The 16,641-nt window shown below is 42.9% G+C and overlaps 1 protein-coding gene across 1 annotated transcript in view; it reads left to right on the top strand.

Annotated features, from left to right (window-relative positions):
• LOC6044353 overlaps positions 1 to 12,512 on the top strand; it is a 42,236-nt gene extending 29,724 nt beyond the window's left edge. Inside the window, exon 5 of the mRNA XM_038250411.1 lies at positions 12,304 to 12,512. Coding sequence (XP_038106339.1) covers positions 12,304 to 12,512 — 209 coding nt within the window. The remainder of the gene's footprint in view (positions 1 to 12,303) is intronic.
• The last annotated feature ends 4,129 nt before the right edge of the window (positions 12,513 to 16,641 follow it).

The following is a 16,641-nucleotide window of genomic DNA, read 5'->3' as shown; positions in this document are numbered from 1 at the left end:
TCACTCAATCACCACTCAACCAAGAAACCACACCTTCCAATTAGATAATGACAGTTGCTTAACAACCATCCATGACACCTGTCCCAACCCCAATCCAAAAAGGTTAATTTCCAACGAAATGATCTACTGCCCTCTCCTCCTTCTCACCCACAAATTCCCTAAACCTTAGACATCGATCAGTCAAATTACAAATTCCCTCAGTGCAAGAAAAATGATTCGAAGCGTTTATGTTTCTGCCATGCTCCTTTCACCATAAAGCGCGCGCGCGAACAAAACCAACCACAACACACTAGTTAAACTAACTAGCGCTCGAGCTCATAACTCGTACCCACTAATCGCAAGGAGGGGGCTTTCTTTCCATCATGATCCGCACCGCAAACCTTTCTGACTTTTGCTCTGGCCCCCATATTTCTGAGGGGCAGGCCAAAGTATAACAATTTGTTTTTTTCAAATTTGGTGAATGGGGTGGGTTTTATGCTCTACAATTTCAGTAAACAAATTTGATATTGAATTCAAATCATCCGAGATTTACACTTTTTTACTTAGCAAACAAAAAAATCAATTGTTAACAGTGTTATGAAAATTGAGAGACCTGATTAAATCAAGTCTAATTCCACAAACAAAATAAAAGTTGAAGAAAAAACGAAAGAATTAAAGAATGAAATAGATTTAAAAAAATTAAGCAGGTTTTGCATAAAATAAAAAAAACTTTTAAAAACTAAAATTTTAAAACAAATTTCTACCTAGTTTTGATTTGTTTGTGAAAGTCAAATTTTCAAACAAATTCAACTATTACATTTAAAAAAAAATCTGCTTTTTAAGAACCTCCCTCAAACTAAAAACCCTTCGTGATTGAGAAGCAGGTGAGCCAGTTATGCCCATTTCCCAATTGTTTGTTTAATCGATTATGTCTTAATTGAGCTCGGTGAGCGAGCGCGAGAACGCGTGAGAGGTAAATTATGAGCCGATTGAATAAGGTTGGTGCAAACGCGCGATCGTACCAACCTAGTCGAAACTGAACGCGCTAGCCGCGGCTCGATCAGGTGATAAAAGGGTACACTGAACACAGTTAAAAAAAACTTGTTTATTAAGTCTAAGTTAACTAACTTAAGTCAAATAAGATATTTTTTGAAAAAAGATTATACCAAAATTGGGTATTAAAGCCTCACGTAAATTTTTATGTACAACGGTAAATAAACACGATTAAAAACCATTTCTGATCTCTTTTTTTTTCATTTTAATGCAAAAAAAAACTAACTTAATCCACCTATGTGGTTGGAGCCTTCCTCACTGATTATCAACAATGGCTGTACACAAATTTCATCTATTTTTTAGATCCGGAATAATGGATGATGGATCCGGACATAGTTTACATACATTTAAGTGAGATCCGGCTTCCAAAAAGTACATCAATATCACTTAAGTGGCCATATCTCGAGACAGGGTTGCTAGATCTTCAATGTTTTAGGCTCGTTGGAAAGGTCTTTTGATAAACTAACCAACGATGGGTTGGATGGTGGATCCGGACAGAGTTTACATACATTTAAGTGAGATCCGGCTTCCAAAAAGTACATCAATATCACTTAAGGGGCCATATTTCGAGTCAGGGTTGCCAGATCTTCAATGTTTTAGACTCGTTGGAAAGGTCTTTTGATAACCTAACCAACGATGGGTCGGATGGTGGATCCGGACAGAGTTTAAATACATTTAAGTGAGATCCGGCTTCCAAAAACTACATCAATATCACTTAAGTGGCCATATCTCGAGACAGGGTTGCCAGATCTTCAATGTTTTAGACTCGTTGGAAAGGTCTTTCGATAACCTAACCAACGATGGGTCGGATGGTGGATCCGGACAGAGTTTACATACATTTAAGTGAGATCCGGCTTCCAAAAACTACATCAATATCACTTAAGTGGCCATATCTCGAGACAGGGTTGCCAGATCTTCAATGTTTTAGGCTCGTTGGAAAGGTCTTTTGATAAACTAACCAACGATGGGTTGGATGGTGGATCCGGACAGAGTTTACATACATTTAAGTGAGATCCGGCTTCCAAAAAGTACATCAATATCACTTAAGGGACCATATTTCGAGTCAGGGTTGCCAGATCTTCAATGTTTTAGGCTCGTTGGAAAGGTCTTTTGATAACCTAACCAACGATGGGTCGGATGGTGGATCCGGACAGAGTTTACATACATTTAAGTGAGATCCGGCTTCCAAAAACTACATCAATATCACTTAAGTGGCCATATCTCGAGACAGGGTTGCCAGATCTTCAATGTTTTAGACTCGTTGGAAAGGTCTTTCGATAACCTAACCAACGATGGGTAGGATGGTGGATCCGGACAGAGTTTACATACATTTAAGTGAGATCCGGCTTCCAAAAACTACATCAATATCACTTAAGTGGCCATATCTCGAGACAGGGTTGCCAGATCTTCAATGTTTTAGGCTCGTTGGAAAGGTCTTTTGATAAACTAACCAACAATGGGTTGGATGGTGGATCCGGACAGAGTTTACATACATTTAAGTGAGATCCGGCTTCCAAAAAGTACATCAATATCACTTAAGGGACCATATTTCGAGTCAGGGTTGCCAGATCTTCAATGTTTTAGGCTCGTTGGAAAGGTCTTTTGATAACCTAACCAACGATGGGTCGGATGGTGGATCCGGACAGAGTTTACATACATTTAAGTGAGATCCGGCTTCCAAAAACTACATCAATATCACTTAAGTGGCCATATCTCGAGACAGGGTTGCCAGATCTTCAATGTTTTAGGCTCGTTGGAAAGGTCTTTTGATAACCTATCCAACGATGGGTCGGATGATGGACCCGGACATAGTTTACATACATTTAAGTGAGATCCGGATATATGTGAAAACACATTTTTATACATAACTTTTGAACTACTTATCGAAACTTCAATCTGTATAAAACTCGATCTATGGGACCCTAAACCAAGTCGAATGCAACAGGTTCGGGTCAAATCGGTTCAGCCAGTGCCGAGAAACATGAGCTAGTTTGTTGGTCACATACATACATACACACACACATACACACACACATACACACAACTGGTGACAGCATGCGACACAACCATGCCGCGGAGACTGGAGCCAAGGAACTGTCGTCGTCCAGCCTACTGGTGGAATGAAGAACTCGGTACCCTTCGGGCAAGTTGCCTCAGCGCCAGAAGACGAGTCCAGAGAGCAAGATCCGAAGCAACTAGAGAGGAGTGCAGAGAGGAGTACCGGTCTGCAAAGGCCGCGCTCAAGAAAGCGATCAAATGCAGCAAGACAAACTGCTTCAAGGAGTTATGCCAAGACGCTGATGCAAACCCTTGGGGAGCGCATATCGTGTCGCGATGGCGAAGATCAGAGGCCCATCGATGGTGGCTGAAACGTGTCCCGACAAGCTGAAGGTCATTGTGGAAGGGCTCTTCCCAAGACATGGCCCAACGACATGGCCTCCTACACCGTACAACGACGAAGGGGTAGCAACGCCGAAGGTCATCTGATCACCAACGAAGAACTTGTGGCAGTAGCGAAGAGATTGAAGGTGAAGAAAGCTCCCGGCCCGGATGGAATCCCGAATTTCGCCCTGAAATCGGCGGTTCAAGCATTCCCGGATAGGTTTCGAACAGTCCTGCAGAAATGCCTGGACGAAGGACACTTCCCCGACCCGTGGAAGGTTCAAAAGCTCGTGTTGCTGCCAAAGCCAGGCAAACCACCGGGGGACCCATCATCGTATAGGCCTATATGTTTGCTGGACACCCTCGGAAAGCTTCTGGAACGGATCATCCTTAACCGGCTGACCAAGTACACGGAGAGCGAGCATGGCTTAGCAGCGAGGCAGTTCGGCTTCCGTAAAGGGAGATCCACGGTGGACGCCATCCGGAAAGTGGTCGAGAAAGCCGACGAAGCGCGGAGGAAAAAACGCAGGGGAACCGTTGCTGCGCAATAGTCACGATTGACGTCAAGAACGCGTTCAACAGTGCGAGCTGGGCGGCCATAGCAGCAGCGCTGCACAAAATGAAGGTGCCTGACTATTTGTGCATGATCTTGAAGAGCTACTTCGAGAACCGCGTGCTGGTCTACGACACTGCCGATGGACAAAAACCGTTGTTGTTACCGCGGGAGTTCCGCAGGGATCCATTCTGGGTTCAGCACTGTGGAACGGAATGTATGACGGAGTGTTGACACTGGGGCTACCCAACGGCGTAGAGATTGTTGGCTTTGCAGACGACATAGTGCTGACGGTAACCGGCGAAAATGTCGAGGAGGTCGAAGTGCTGGCTATGGAGGCAATCGCAATGATCGAGAACTGGATGCTCGAGGTGAAGCTGCGGATCGCTCACCACAAGACGGAGATGATACTGGTCAGTAACCACAAAAAGGTGCAGCAGGCCCAGATACACGTTGGAGAACACGTCGTGCACTCGAAGAGAGCGCTCAAGTACCTCGGGGTGATGGTGGATGACCGGCTGAACTTCAACAGCCACGTCGATTACGCCTGCGAGAAGGCGGCTAAGGCGATCATGGCACTGTCGAGGATGATGCCGAACAACGCTGGACCCAGGAGCAGTAGGCGCCGCCTCTTGGCAAGTGTCGCGACGTCCATACTTAGGTACGGCGGACCGGTATGGTGGACGGCGCTGGGGACGAAGCGAAATCGAGCGCTGCTCGACAGAACGCAGAGACTGATGGCCATGCGGGTTGCAAGCGCGTACAGGACCATTTCGTCGGAAGCAGTTGGTGTCATAGCCGGAATGATCCCCATCGGAATCACACTAGAAGAGGACACCGTGTGCTACACCCGAAGAGGCACGAGAGGTATCCGGGAAGCCGCGAGAGCCGAATCGCTGACAAGGTGGCAACGCGAGTGGGACACTACGGAGAAAGGCAGATGGACGCATCGGCTGATCCCGTCTGTATCCGCGTGGGTGAACAGAAGGCACGGAGAGGTCACCTTCCACCTCACACAGTTCCTGTCGGGCCATGGCTGCTTCAGGAAGTACCTGCACAGGTTCGGACATGCAGAGTCCCCTCTCTGTCCGGACTGCGTCGATTGCGAGGAAACACCGGAGCACGTGGTGTTCGGCTGCCCTCGCTTCGAGGCAGCGCGAAGCGAAATGCTGGCCATTATCGGAGCAGACTCCAGCCCGGATAATGTGGTGCGAAGAATGTGCAGCGACATCGCCAAGTGGAATGCGGTCGTCGGAGCGGTGACGCAGATCACTTCGGCTCTCCAGCGGAAATGGAGAGACGATCAGAGGAGGAACGACTAGGAGCCTAGTCGAAAAACCACGAGTGTGGCTGTGAAGGAGAGCACGTTATGATGGTCGGCTCTACCAAATCGGTACACGTCTCGATGGTCACAGGAGTCGAGAACCCACGAGTGTGGCTGTGAAGGAGAGCACGTTATGACGGTCGGCTCTACCAAATCGGTACACGTCTCGATGGTCCAAGGAGAGGGCTGCATATGACTAGCCGATCAAAAGCAACGCGATTCTTGGGCGCGGTTAAACCCTCGCATGGACTCATATGTATGTGGAACAGGAAATGGTTCTAGTACCCGGCATGGATCCTGTAAGTAGACTAGTGCAGAAAATGCAACGCCTCCCCCCGAAGTTATACCGAAAGGTGGTCCCGGGGGGAAAAGGGCACGGCGTTCAAGGACTGGTTTAGTGGGTCGGGAAAACTCTTTTGTTTTCCCAACCCCACACTACCTGAGAAATGAATTCTCAGGTGTCTGATAGCAGATTCCGACCTTGTAAAAAAAAAAAAAAAAAAAAACACATACACACACACATACACACAGACATTTGTTCAGTTTTCGATTCTGAGTCGATATGTATACATGAAGGTGGGTCTACGACGTTTTTATAAAAAAAATCATTTTTAGAGCAGGATTATAGCCTTACCTCAGTGAGGAAGGCAAAATTTATGTCAAGAAGTGCCGTGGAGTTAATTTTTAAAAATTGAATTAAAAATCCATTGTAAATCCTTTGCGGTCGTTCAATGGGTCATTGTACTCAGAAAAATAAGCTTTATCGTTGTGATCAATAATATCGCAAATTTAAGCTTTATTTTAGGACCCAATCAAAAGTCAAATCTACAAAACTGTTTGAAATCAGTTTTAACACAACAATAAAGGATAAAACGTCTCAAATAGATATATTTAAAATTAATATTTTTAAATTAAATTAAATAATGTTTTATACTTTTCACCTGTGTAGCGTTGGGGTGGTGAATATTTTGATATTTGTTTATGAATTTGGAGCGCATGAAGCTGGGCGGTTGGCTTATGAAAAAGGAGGGCAAAGTGATTTGAATTATGTTTTGGTTGCTTCAGACAGCAAACATTTTCAGAAGTGCATGCCAAGCATAAAATTGCAAATTGTGAATGAGTGAAATTGTTTTTTATATGGCAATTAGCTTAAAAAAATAAAAATAATCGTTTGCTGAAATTATTCTTTATTACAGATTCGAAGCTTGAAAGATTCATAGATTCAAAGATTCTAAAACAATTAGTTATAATATTATACTCATAGTTTGATCTATTTTACGATCCAAACTCCTGCTGACTTTCCATCAATTTGGACATTCGAATAGATTTAGAAAATCTCAAGGGAAAGGAAATATTCTTGTTGAATGATTGAGGCCCACCATCACAATGAATGAATTTGAGCAGAACAACCGCGGCACCACATTATCGCGTTTGATATCTGATTCCGTTGATCTGTCCGGCCCCAGACTGAGGGTCTCAAGCCAGTATGGGTTTGTGCGAGCGGTCGCGTGTTTAATTTGCTCGTAAAAATTTAAGTATTTGAGACTGATTTTTTGTGGCTCTCCTAAAGAGTGTGCGAAAGCTTTGTAACAGCAATTCCCGGTTTATGAGCGTTTTTTATTCACCACCGCCATGTTTACACATAAAATTAATGCTGATCAAAATTTTATTCTTGATTTTATCGATCAGCTGTAATTTTCATTCTATAAAGTCGTTTCTCAATCAGTAATCCACATGTCTCGCGGGAATGGAATATGCAAATTGATTCGCAGCATATATAAATGCAGAGGAAAAAAACCTGCCAATTCGAATGAAACCAAAATGGTCCTGGAATATTGTTTCGCTTTCGTTCAGGATAACAATTTATGTCATTTTCCAAAGAATCCCAGCAGGACACTTGCTGTCCCGATTCCCAGCTCCACGCTGTAAATAAAGACCTACTTGCAACGGAAAGAAAAGGGTCATCGAGCAAAACACCCCCCTCAAAACTTCCTTCCTACTTTGCATCTTTCCTGGAGAGCCAAACCGGAGTGCTCCCAGCGTGAAATTTGTGGTTTCCTCTGGGATCCAAGAAATTGCCTAAAGTCAGGCCAAAAATGCTGCCCAATGTGGAAGATTTTTTTATTGATTTTCTACAAATTCATCTTCCAACCCGCGATGATGTCATACAGTCGCGAGAGAGAGGAGCAGGTTTCGCGCTCTGTTTTCCTAGGCCTTGAACGCGAAAAAAGCGGTCCTCAAAGTCTGGAGATGTTCTCGAAGCTCAGCGTCACCACAAACTCACAACCGAGGCTGTTGTTGTGTGCTGCGCTAACGATATGGGAATATAAAACTATAAAAGAGTTTATCAGCATAATTTGCATAATTCTTCTCCATTTTTCGCCCGGACCTGTTCGACGGTCATCGAACGGCGTGTGTAGCAACTTGAACAGCTGAAATTTGATTTTTTTTTTTTTTGAAATTCAAAGGATTCGATTTAACATTACTGTTACAACATAAGGCATTATTTGTCAAAATCTGAATCTTTGAATCTTTGAATCTTTGAATCTTTGAATCTTTGAATCTTTGAATCTTTGAATCTTTGAATCTTTGAATCTTTGAATCTTTGAATCTTTGAATCTTTTAATATCTAATCTGATTAACGCCTCAGTATAGCTTGCACGACAAAATTAGTTGAACCGAATTGAGAAATAAACATAATCATCACAACGTCTTGAACTTCACCTATGCCACCCAGTCATTATGACACACAAACACACATCCTGATGAGTCAAGGATTCCACCAGCTGGAAGTACCCAAACCTGCCCCATTCACTTTCCGCACCATTTATGTGTGAGAAACCTTCGTCAAACTAATAACATTTAATCAGAATCAGCCCCTGCCGTAATTATGGGGACCAAAGGCAGCGCATCTCTCAATCAAAACATTGGCGGCGGCCGAACAAACGCGGAAGTGTTGTTGTTGTCGCGACCAAGGGAGATGATGCCCCTAGGGCTGACAGCAGGGCCGTATCTAAGGGGGGTGTTATGGGTGTTCAACACCTCCCATGGAAAAAAATGGTTTACACCCCTAACGCCCCGAAGGGCCGCCATTTTTTATGACTATCAAAATTTGACACCCAAAGAAAAACTTTACTCTCACTAGATACACCACTAGTGAAAACTCAACTCTCAGTAAATACGCCCTCATAAAAACATTTGACGCTACGAAAAAACTCCACTTTCACAAAACACGCCCATCTAAAAATATTTAAAATAACTATGTTCGTTGACGCCAAGAGAAAAGTAAACTCTTACTCAATACGAAAAAAAAAAAACGAAGTTGACTTTATAGCTGTCGGCAACCATTGCTAGTACCAACCACTAGTGTCTTCCTTTTTATCTACAAGGACTTCGCCGCCCTGGGCTCCTAAGTGTATGAAAGTATGGCACGGAGCGACGGCGCCGAATACCCATATTTACACAAAGAATTCTAGAGCGCCCGCCGCGGGATTCGAACCGGTGACCTCTGGATTGGAGTCCAGTGCGCGGTCCGATTGATCCACACGGGCGGGACTCAATACGCCCTCATGAAAATATTTGCAAAAAAAAAACTAATCGTTGACGCCTTGAGAAAACCCAACTTTCATTAAATACGCCCTCAAGAAAATTAAAAAAAAAAACTTTGATCGTTGACGCCTTGAGAAAAACTCTACTTGCACTAAATACGCCCTCAAGAAAATATTTAAAAAAAACTTTGATTGTTGACGCCTTGAGAAAAACTCAAGTCTCGCTTAATACGCCTTCATAAATATAATTAAAAAAAAACTTTGATCGCTGACGCCTTAAAAAAAACTAAACTCTCGCTTATTACGCCTTCATTAAAATAATTTTAAAAAAACTTTGATCGTTGACGCCTTAAAAAAAACATTCACTAAATACGCCCTCAATCAATTATTTGAAAAAAAACGTGACGCCTTGAAATTTTATTTTTCACTTAATACGCCCTCAATAAATTATAAAAAAAAACTTTTATCGCTGACGGCTTGAAAAAAATTCAACTGTCACTAAATACGCCCTTAAGAAAATATAAAAAAGCTTTGATCGTTGACGCCTTGAAAAAAACTAAACTCTCGCTTAATACGCCTTCATAAAAATTATTTAAAAAAACTTTGATCGTTGACGCCTTGAAAAAAAAACTTTTACTAAATACGCCCTCAAGAAATTATTTTAAAAAAAACTTTGATCGTTGACGCCTTGAAAAAAAATCAACTGTCACTAAATACGCCCTCAAGAAAATATAAAAAAAGCTTTGATCGCTGACGCATTGAAAAAAACTAAACTCTCGCATAATACGCCTTCATAAAAATTATTAAAAAAAAACTTTGATCGTTGACGCCTTGAAATTTTATTTTTCACTTAATACGCCCTCAATAAATTATTAAAAAAAAACTTTGATCGTTGACGGCTTGAAAAAAATTCAACTGTCACTAAATACGCCCTTAAGAAAATATAAAAAAGCTTTGATCGTTGACGCCTTGAAAACAACTAAACTCTCGCTTAATACGCCTTCATAAAAATTATTAAAAAAAGCTTTGATCGTTGACGCCTTGAAAAAAGAATTTTCACTAAATACGCCCTCAAAAAATTATTAAAAAAAAAAAACTTTGATCGTAGGCGCCTTGCAAAAAAACTTCCACTAAATACGCCCTCAAGGAAATATAAAAAAAGCTTTGATCGCTGACGCCTTGAAAAAAAAAACTAAACTCTCGCTTAATAAGCCTTCATAAAAATTATTTAAAAAGAACTTTGATCGTTGACGCCTTGAAATTTTTTTAACTAAATACGCCCTCAATAATTTATTTAAAAAATAACTTTGATCGTTGACGGCTTGAAAAAAAATCAACTGTTACTAAATACGCCCTCAAGAAAATATAAAAAAAGCTTTGATCGCTGACGCCTTGAAAAAAACTAAAGTTTAGCTTAATACGCCCTCATAAAAATCTCGAAAAATCGAAATCGCACTAAAAACGGCCAGCTATTTTTATTATAAAGCCTTTGACTAACTGGATAGGCCCTCCTGGATTTTGTTAGTAAAATACTTAGATCGTTATACCGGCTCCGTGGCTTAAGGGTTGCGGCTTCTGCCTCGAATGCAGAAGGTTCAGGGATCAAATCCCGGTCGGTTCCCTTGAAATATGGAAACAGAAAACCTTTAGGTGGGTGGGATTCGAACTCACACCCTTTGGATTGATGGTATGAGACGCTAACCAGTCGGCCATCATGGAGTTAATGCTCTAGAACTGAATTGATCCGTAGTGGCGAAATAATGTCAGAACTAATAACACCGTCTCAAAACAGCCCAGGGCCATCTCATATACTCATGAACTGGACGAGGGAGTCGTGGATTGCCTGGCCCGAGTCATCTGCATTACCGATCTTTGTCAGTACAATTGCAGAAGAAATCGTTAGCCAGAGAAAGGTATTCGCTTCAAAGGTTCTTGAGATATATGGTGGTTACTAACCGAACCGTCTCAGTTGAAATAAACTGTGGTCATGGCCAAGTCCTGCCAAGGCGTGGGTTCAAATACATACATACATACATACATACCTACATACAAAATACTTAGATCGTTATCGGCCAGATCCAAATCCAACTTTGACTATGTACGCCAAAGTGTTTTTTTATATATAGGGTCATTTCTCCCCAACTGGAAACAAAAAAGTACAAATTCGAAATCTACTTTTTCTGATCCTGCTGAAATTTGGCGAAACTGTTTATCATATCGAAACATGCAAAAATCTTCTATTTTTTTTGGCACTGCCCCAAAGCTTTGCGATTTTCGCCAGTTAAAAAAATATTGTCAAATATTTTGGAAAAAAATTATAGAGCAATTCGACTGCAATTTAAAAAAAAACACTTGACGCTGATTCAATTCAGCGTCAACATTTTGATTAAAATCAAACATGGCAGCATTTTGAGCAATTAGAATAAATGATGCAGGGATGGATGTAGGTAAATTCTGCTACTTTAAGCTTATAAATTTGAAATTCTCAAGAGATATTAACTTATCCTGACAAGTAAAGTTTGATTTGAATAAAAAATTTGATGATGCCATATAATTCAGCGTTTCTTAAAAAAAGCAGTCGATTTTTGCTTTTTTGTATCCAAGACATGGCCATTTGAAAACTAATTAAAAAAAAAATAGATGAAAATCGTAAAACTTTGGGGCGGTGCCAAAAAGGAGGGATTTTGCATGTTTCGATAGGATAAACAGCTCCGCTAAATTTTAGGCATGTTCAGAAAAAGTCAATTTCGAGTGGTGTTCCGCTTCGTGAAATGGCCTCGTAAGCAATTGTATGGGCAGCTGTCAAACTTCTATGGAAACTTGTACGGACAAATCAATGTTTTTTTACGATATTATCTTTTTTATCTACAAACTGTTCTCTGAAATGTGATTGATTCGAAAATGTTTAAAAATGTTATTGTGTGATATGACGAGGATTGAAAAAAAAGTTGTTGGTTGGTATGTTACATTTGACAAGAAAAAAAAATCTGTCAGCTTAACTATCAAGGATTCAATGACGTTAATTCAATATTTTCTATCACATATATCACATCAATGATATATGCAAGAATAACAATATTTTCATGAACTTATTGAATTTTAGATATTTTTTTAGCATTACTGCTACAATATATAAAGCAAATTTCACGTTATTGTTTGGTACGCATTTGTTGACTGTATACGCCCTTCCTATAACACACATACACCCACGGGGTTGGGCACATGGTTGATCCGTAGCGCATTGGATTAACTTCCGTAAATATTTGGTAAATATCGTAAATATTATTTACCTGCACGATGTTCGGAACGAAATTTTGTTCAGTGTGGATAATGACAGTTCAGAACTGTCACTTGTTTGTTTCCTTCGTTTTCAAACTGTCACCGCTCCAATAAATTATTTTTTCCAGCTTAAGGAATTTTTTGTCACCTGCGGAATTTCCGGTGTCCTACGAAGATTGCGACAGCGGGACCAGAAACGACAGCACTTTTACTCAAGAAGCGAATGCGGCTGGGGTCGGAATTGTTTGACGACGGCAGGAACACCGAGTACGTCATGATGGAGTATGGTGCCGCCGGATCGAGTCTAAAGATAAGACTCCCGCGATCTAGTCTAGTTCCAGCCGGTGGCGGTGTTTGTCCGCAGCGGGCGAAAAAAATTCACCGCGGAAAGTGACATGACTTTAGTGGAGGCGTTCCGACCGGACGTTTCCTTGCCGCTGTTTGATGGCGATACCGACGGGGAGAGTTAGAAGAAGCGCAAGCAGAGGTCAAAGGAATGGAGCGAGACGTTTGTGGAGTACCTCCGGGAGTCGGGAAAGCTAAAGGGCGGTTCTGTGTTAGCCCCGATCGTGGGTGGTTACTATAAGAAACTGCGGGCGAACCGATGCCGGAGGACGGTCGTTTTCCCCACCCACTGCATCTACTCCGAGAAGTAAAACATTGTCATCAAGGTGTCATCGTTCAATGCACATGGTCAAACAAATGACAAATTCGGCAAATAATTTGCGGTGCAACCGTACGCGTTGTCGCATGGGGGGAAAAGGAAGAGGAGGGGTCGATATTGTTTATTTTTTCATCATATTTAACAATACAAAAATAGAATTAAGGCTGAGACGCGTGCAGGAAGTAATCGCCGGCGACTTTTCCTTGGCCAGTGCGAACGCGTCCCGTACGAGCTTGGCACTGTCTCCGATGAATTTGCACCAGCTGCGGGCCGGCCAACTTCAGGAAGGTCGATTTTGTTTGCGTATTCCCTTCGACGGATGAATTTCCAGGTTCAACGTGTACTTTGCGTCATCGGCAGCACGACGGCCTCAATCTGTTCCTGGATTTGCTTGTCCAACCAATGTCCTTGTACTGCTCGGTGATTCGTTCGTCCACCTCCATCGCCTTGACGCGCGCGTTATACTCATCCGGAAGTGTCTCTAGGATAAGATACGAATCCTTGTTCACGCCGCCCACCAAATCGCCCGTTTTTAGCTTCTCCAGATCAACCAGGCCAATCACGGGCAAAAAGTGCGTCTGCCGCGTTGAAGTCTTGACGACGGCGCGCTTGCCCTTCCGCTGGGAGTCCAGCACTACCACCGCCACCTCGTATTCCTCCGTCTCCTGCGGGTCCACATCCAGCAGCTCGATCGACTTGTCCTCCAGGGTTACCATCTCGCTTGCTGGCTAGCCTTACTGAGTCCGGAACACGCACTTATTTCAACACAAAACAATGGAAAATCCGGTTTTACTACGCTGACCCTAGAAATTGCCGGATGATAATAGAGCATCAGCGAATCTCCCGGCCGGGAAATGCAACTGAATCTCAGCTGCATGGGAACTAACGTAGCTTCAACTCCGTCCCGATTACTCACCGGAATTCTACCCAACCTTGCGACCCAAAAAAATTGGCCGGAGAACAGTAAGAACCAAGAGATTTGTTTTGTTTTGTAAACAATCAGCAGTGAGCGCTTTTGCGATGACAGCTGTGAAAAAACACTGAAATAAAATTTATAGAGGAATCGTGTATGCACGTAAATATGGTAAATATGGATGCACATACGGATCAACTTATGAAATACATGCAATATATTTGGAGTGACCACCTCGTGCATACACCCCTAACGCCTTATGAGGGAAAACACCCCCCATTGAAGAATCCTGGATACGGGCCTGGCTGACAGGTATAGGCCAGCCAGCCAGGTGCGGTCCTTGGACTCCGACGACGGACGCCGAAACAATGGCTTTTCGAAGATTAATTTCAATCCCGTCACTAATGCGCGACCTCATCTATCAAATTATCTTGCAAATTGTTCACGCCGCCGCAAGCGTCACCCTAATACGGGCCCAGAAGAGGTCGCGTATCATCTACTTTAAGCCGTGTGTGTGTTATAAAGTGTTTATAATTTAATCAACCTTTCCTCCTCGTTTCAGCGCACTTCCTTTAAACAGAGAGTTGGCGGATCATCAGCCGATCCGGAATCAGACTCTGCGCCATCATATGTGCGAAGATCTGCATATGAGTCGGCTCCGGCCGACGACTCGAGCTGAAGATGACGAACGACATCTTGTACGGTCGGTCAAGGTTCAATTAGGAGCATGTATTCAGAATCGCGGCCAGGTCGCCCGGACAGAAACGGCCAAGTTCGGGTCACCAGCGATATGACGTTAGTGATGGGGCGCTCAAGTTAAGTGGGTAATCGCAGGTCGACAACTATCCACGCACCAATTATGACGGATGGTTCGAGTGGGACAGCTGAGAGGAGCAGCTTGCAGTTTGGATGCGGCAGAGTAGGGTAGTTTGGCAGTTGTTGTACCACTACGATCAGCGTAGTCGGACATTAACGCTTTGCCTCCTTACTTTTTTGGAAGCTTGTTGGACAGATTTGGTCATTAACGGCGCCTGCCATGTCAAAGTGCAGAACTGGACTTCAACTAAGAATAAATTGCAATCTACTCGTCTACGTGCCATCCAAGCTACGATCTTACAGATTTAAACTGATTTCAATTTTAGAAGGTTGGACAACAATTTCCATCTTACTCCATCGATAGACGTACACCAAGTCACTGCTGTCCAAGATCGGTTTCAGGGTCCGCTTTGTAGGTTTGTACTACAAGGCCGCACAAATCTCATTTCGTGTAAACCACAGAGCATGTGTTGCTGGTCCGCTCAAGCAGATAATTGTTTTCGCGGACCTCAACGCGTTCGACCCGTGTCCATACAATTATGTTCTATTCGGGTGACCACTACAGATTGGACGACCCGGGGGCCGCGGGGTCTTGTTTCGGAGATATGATTTGCTTTGCGCGAGATGAAAAACTCATTGTTGTTTCGGCGATCAAATATGGTTAGGCAGATCGCGCGGTGGTTGATGGCCCGCGGCGGGAGTGCGATATTGAATTGACTTTCGACAGGTACTGGCAGGCAGGTTGGTGGCTCTGGCCCTGGCCTGCTGGCAATGAAAAGTGACTAGGAAGTAATTTGGGAAGGCTCCATGGCCATAGGGTGTGAGACTAATCAAACCGGAAGTTGTTATTCATGACTCATTGGAAAGGTCTTTCAAATACCTATCAGGTCAGCATGTAAGACAAAATTCCAACAAGACAAAGGAAGAGACATCAATTCCTACACCATATTGAATGTCCCAAGGATCGGCATTGACTTCAACACTCAGTTTCATCCGACGAGCAGCCCTGAGGACATTTCACATCTCTACTAACCCCTCCAACCATTCCATCTTCCTCTCCTGTCCGTCCCCGTTCCGAGGTGATCATCATCCGCGCGGGCAAAATAAATCATTCCAATTTAATGGCCAGTAATCATTCGTCCCATCGAACAACTGAAAACAACTATCATCTCGATCGATCGACGACGACGAAACTCTTTGTTTTATTTTTCCGCCCCACCGGTGCAATCAATATGCAAATGCATGCAATATGGACGGCCCCCTTCGGCGGCGGAACGACCCGCGAGACACGCGACGGACAGTGAAATTCAAGTTCACGCCGGGAAATGTCCCTGGGTGCATCAAATGGAGCGATTGCAGCGGCGTCCCGAGCAGAAGTTGAACAAAAAAATGTTTATTTTGGGATTCGAACTCAAGTCATGCGGTATTGCCAGCGCTGACTTTGTTACTAAAAGCATTTCATGAAAATTTCAAGATTTTATCAGGCAATTCTGACCGGGGCACGAACGTACTCACGTTTCGACTCACAGGATATGGTTCCACGGGGGTGATAATTTCTTCCGATGATTTACCGCCAGGCCGCTAAAGCAGCGGCATAAAATTGCCATTTAACGGATCGGAGGCTGTAATGGCCAGGTAATGGGTAATTTTTCAGGCTGATCGATCACACCTGGAAATTCCCTGACGGCGGGTGATTTGACGTCATAGGAAGAGCTTGACTTCCTAAAATGAACAATTCATAAAAGGAAAAATGTCCGTAAACCATTCTCATGATCCAGATTTTTGAATAATTTACTAATTTACTAAGATACTTTCAAAAACTATTTCACCATTTCTCCAGCAACACAAATAAAACTTTTTTTAAAGTCTCTGATATAAATTAAAAAAAAAACCTCTTAAACTAGAAATTTCTCATTTCCCTTCAAAATATTCTAACATAAGAAGAAGCTTAGCTTAGTAGGCCCAAAATAGAGACATCTACGCTCTTCTTTTGGAAATTCCATCGTCCTAACCTAAAAATAAACATCAAAATTTTATGCTCAGATTATTCCACGCTACTTCCCCCCATTGGCACTCAAAACTAACTCACCCAAAAAAAAACACCGGACGTACGATTTTGATTTTTTACGA

Source organism: Culex quinquefasciatus, chromosome 2 (assembly GCF_015732765.1).
Source record: "Culex quinquefasciatus strain JHB chromosome 2, VPISU_Cqui_1.0_pri_paternal, whole genome shotgun sequence".
Lineage (NCBI taxonomy): Eukaryota > Metazoa > Arthropoda > Insecta > Diptera > Culicidae > Culex > Culex quinquefasciatus.
This window is presented reverse-complemented; position numbering and strand designations above follow the sequence as displayed.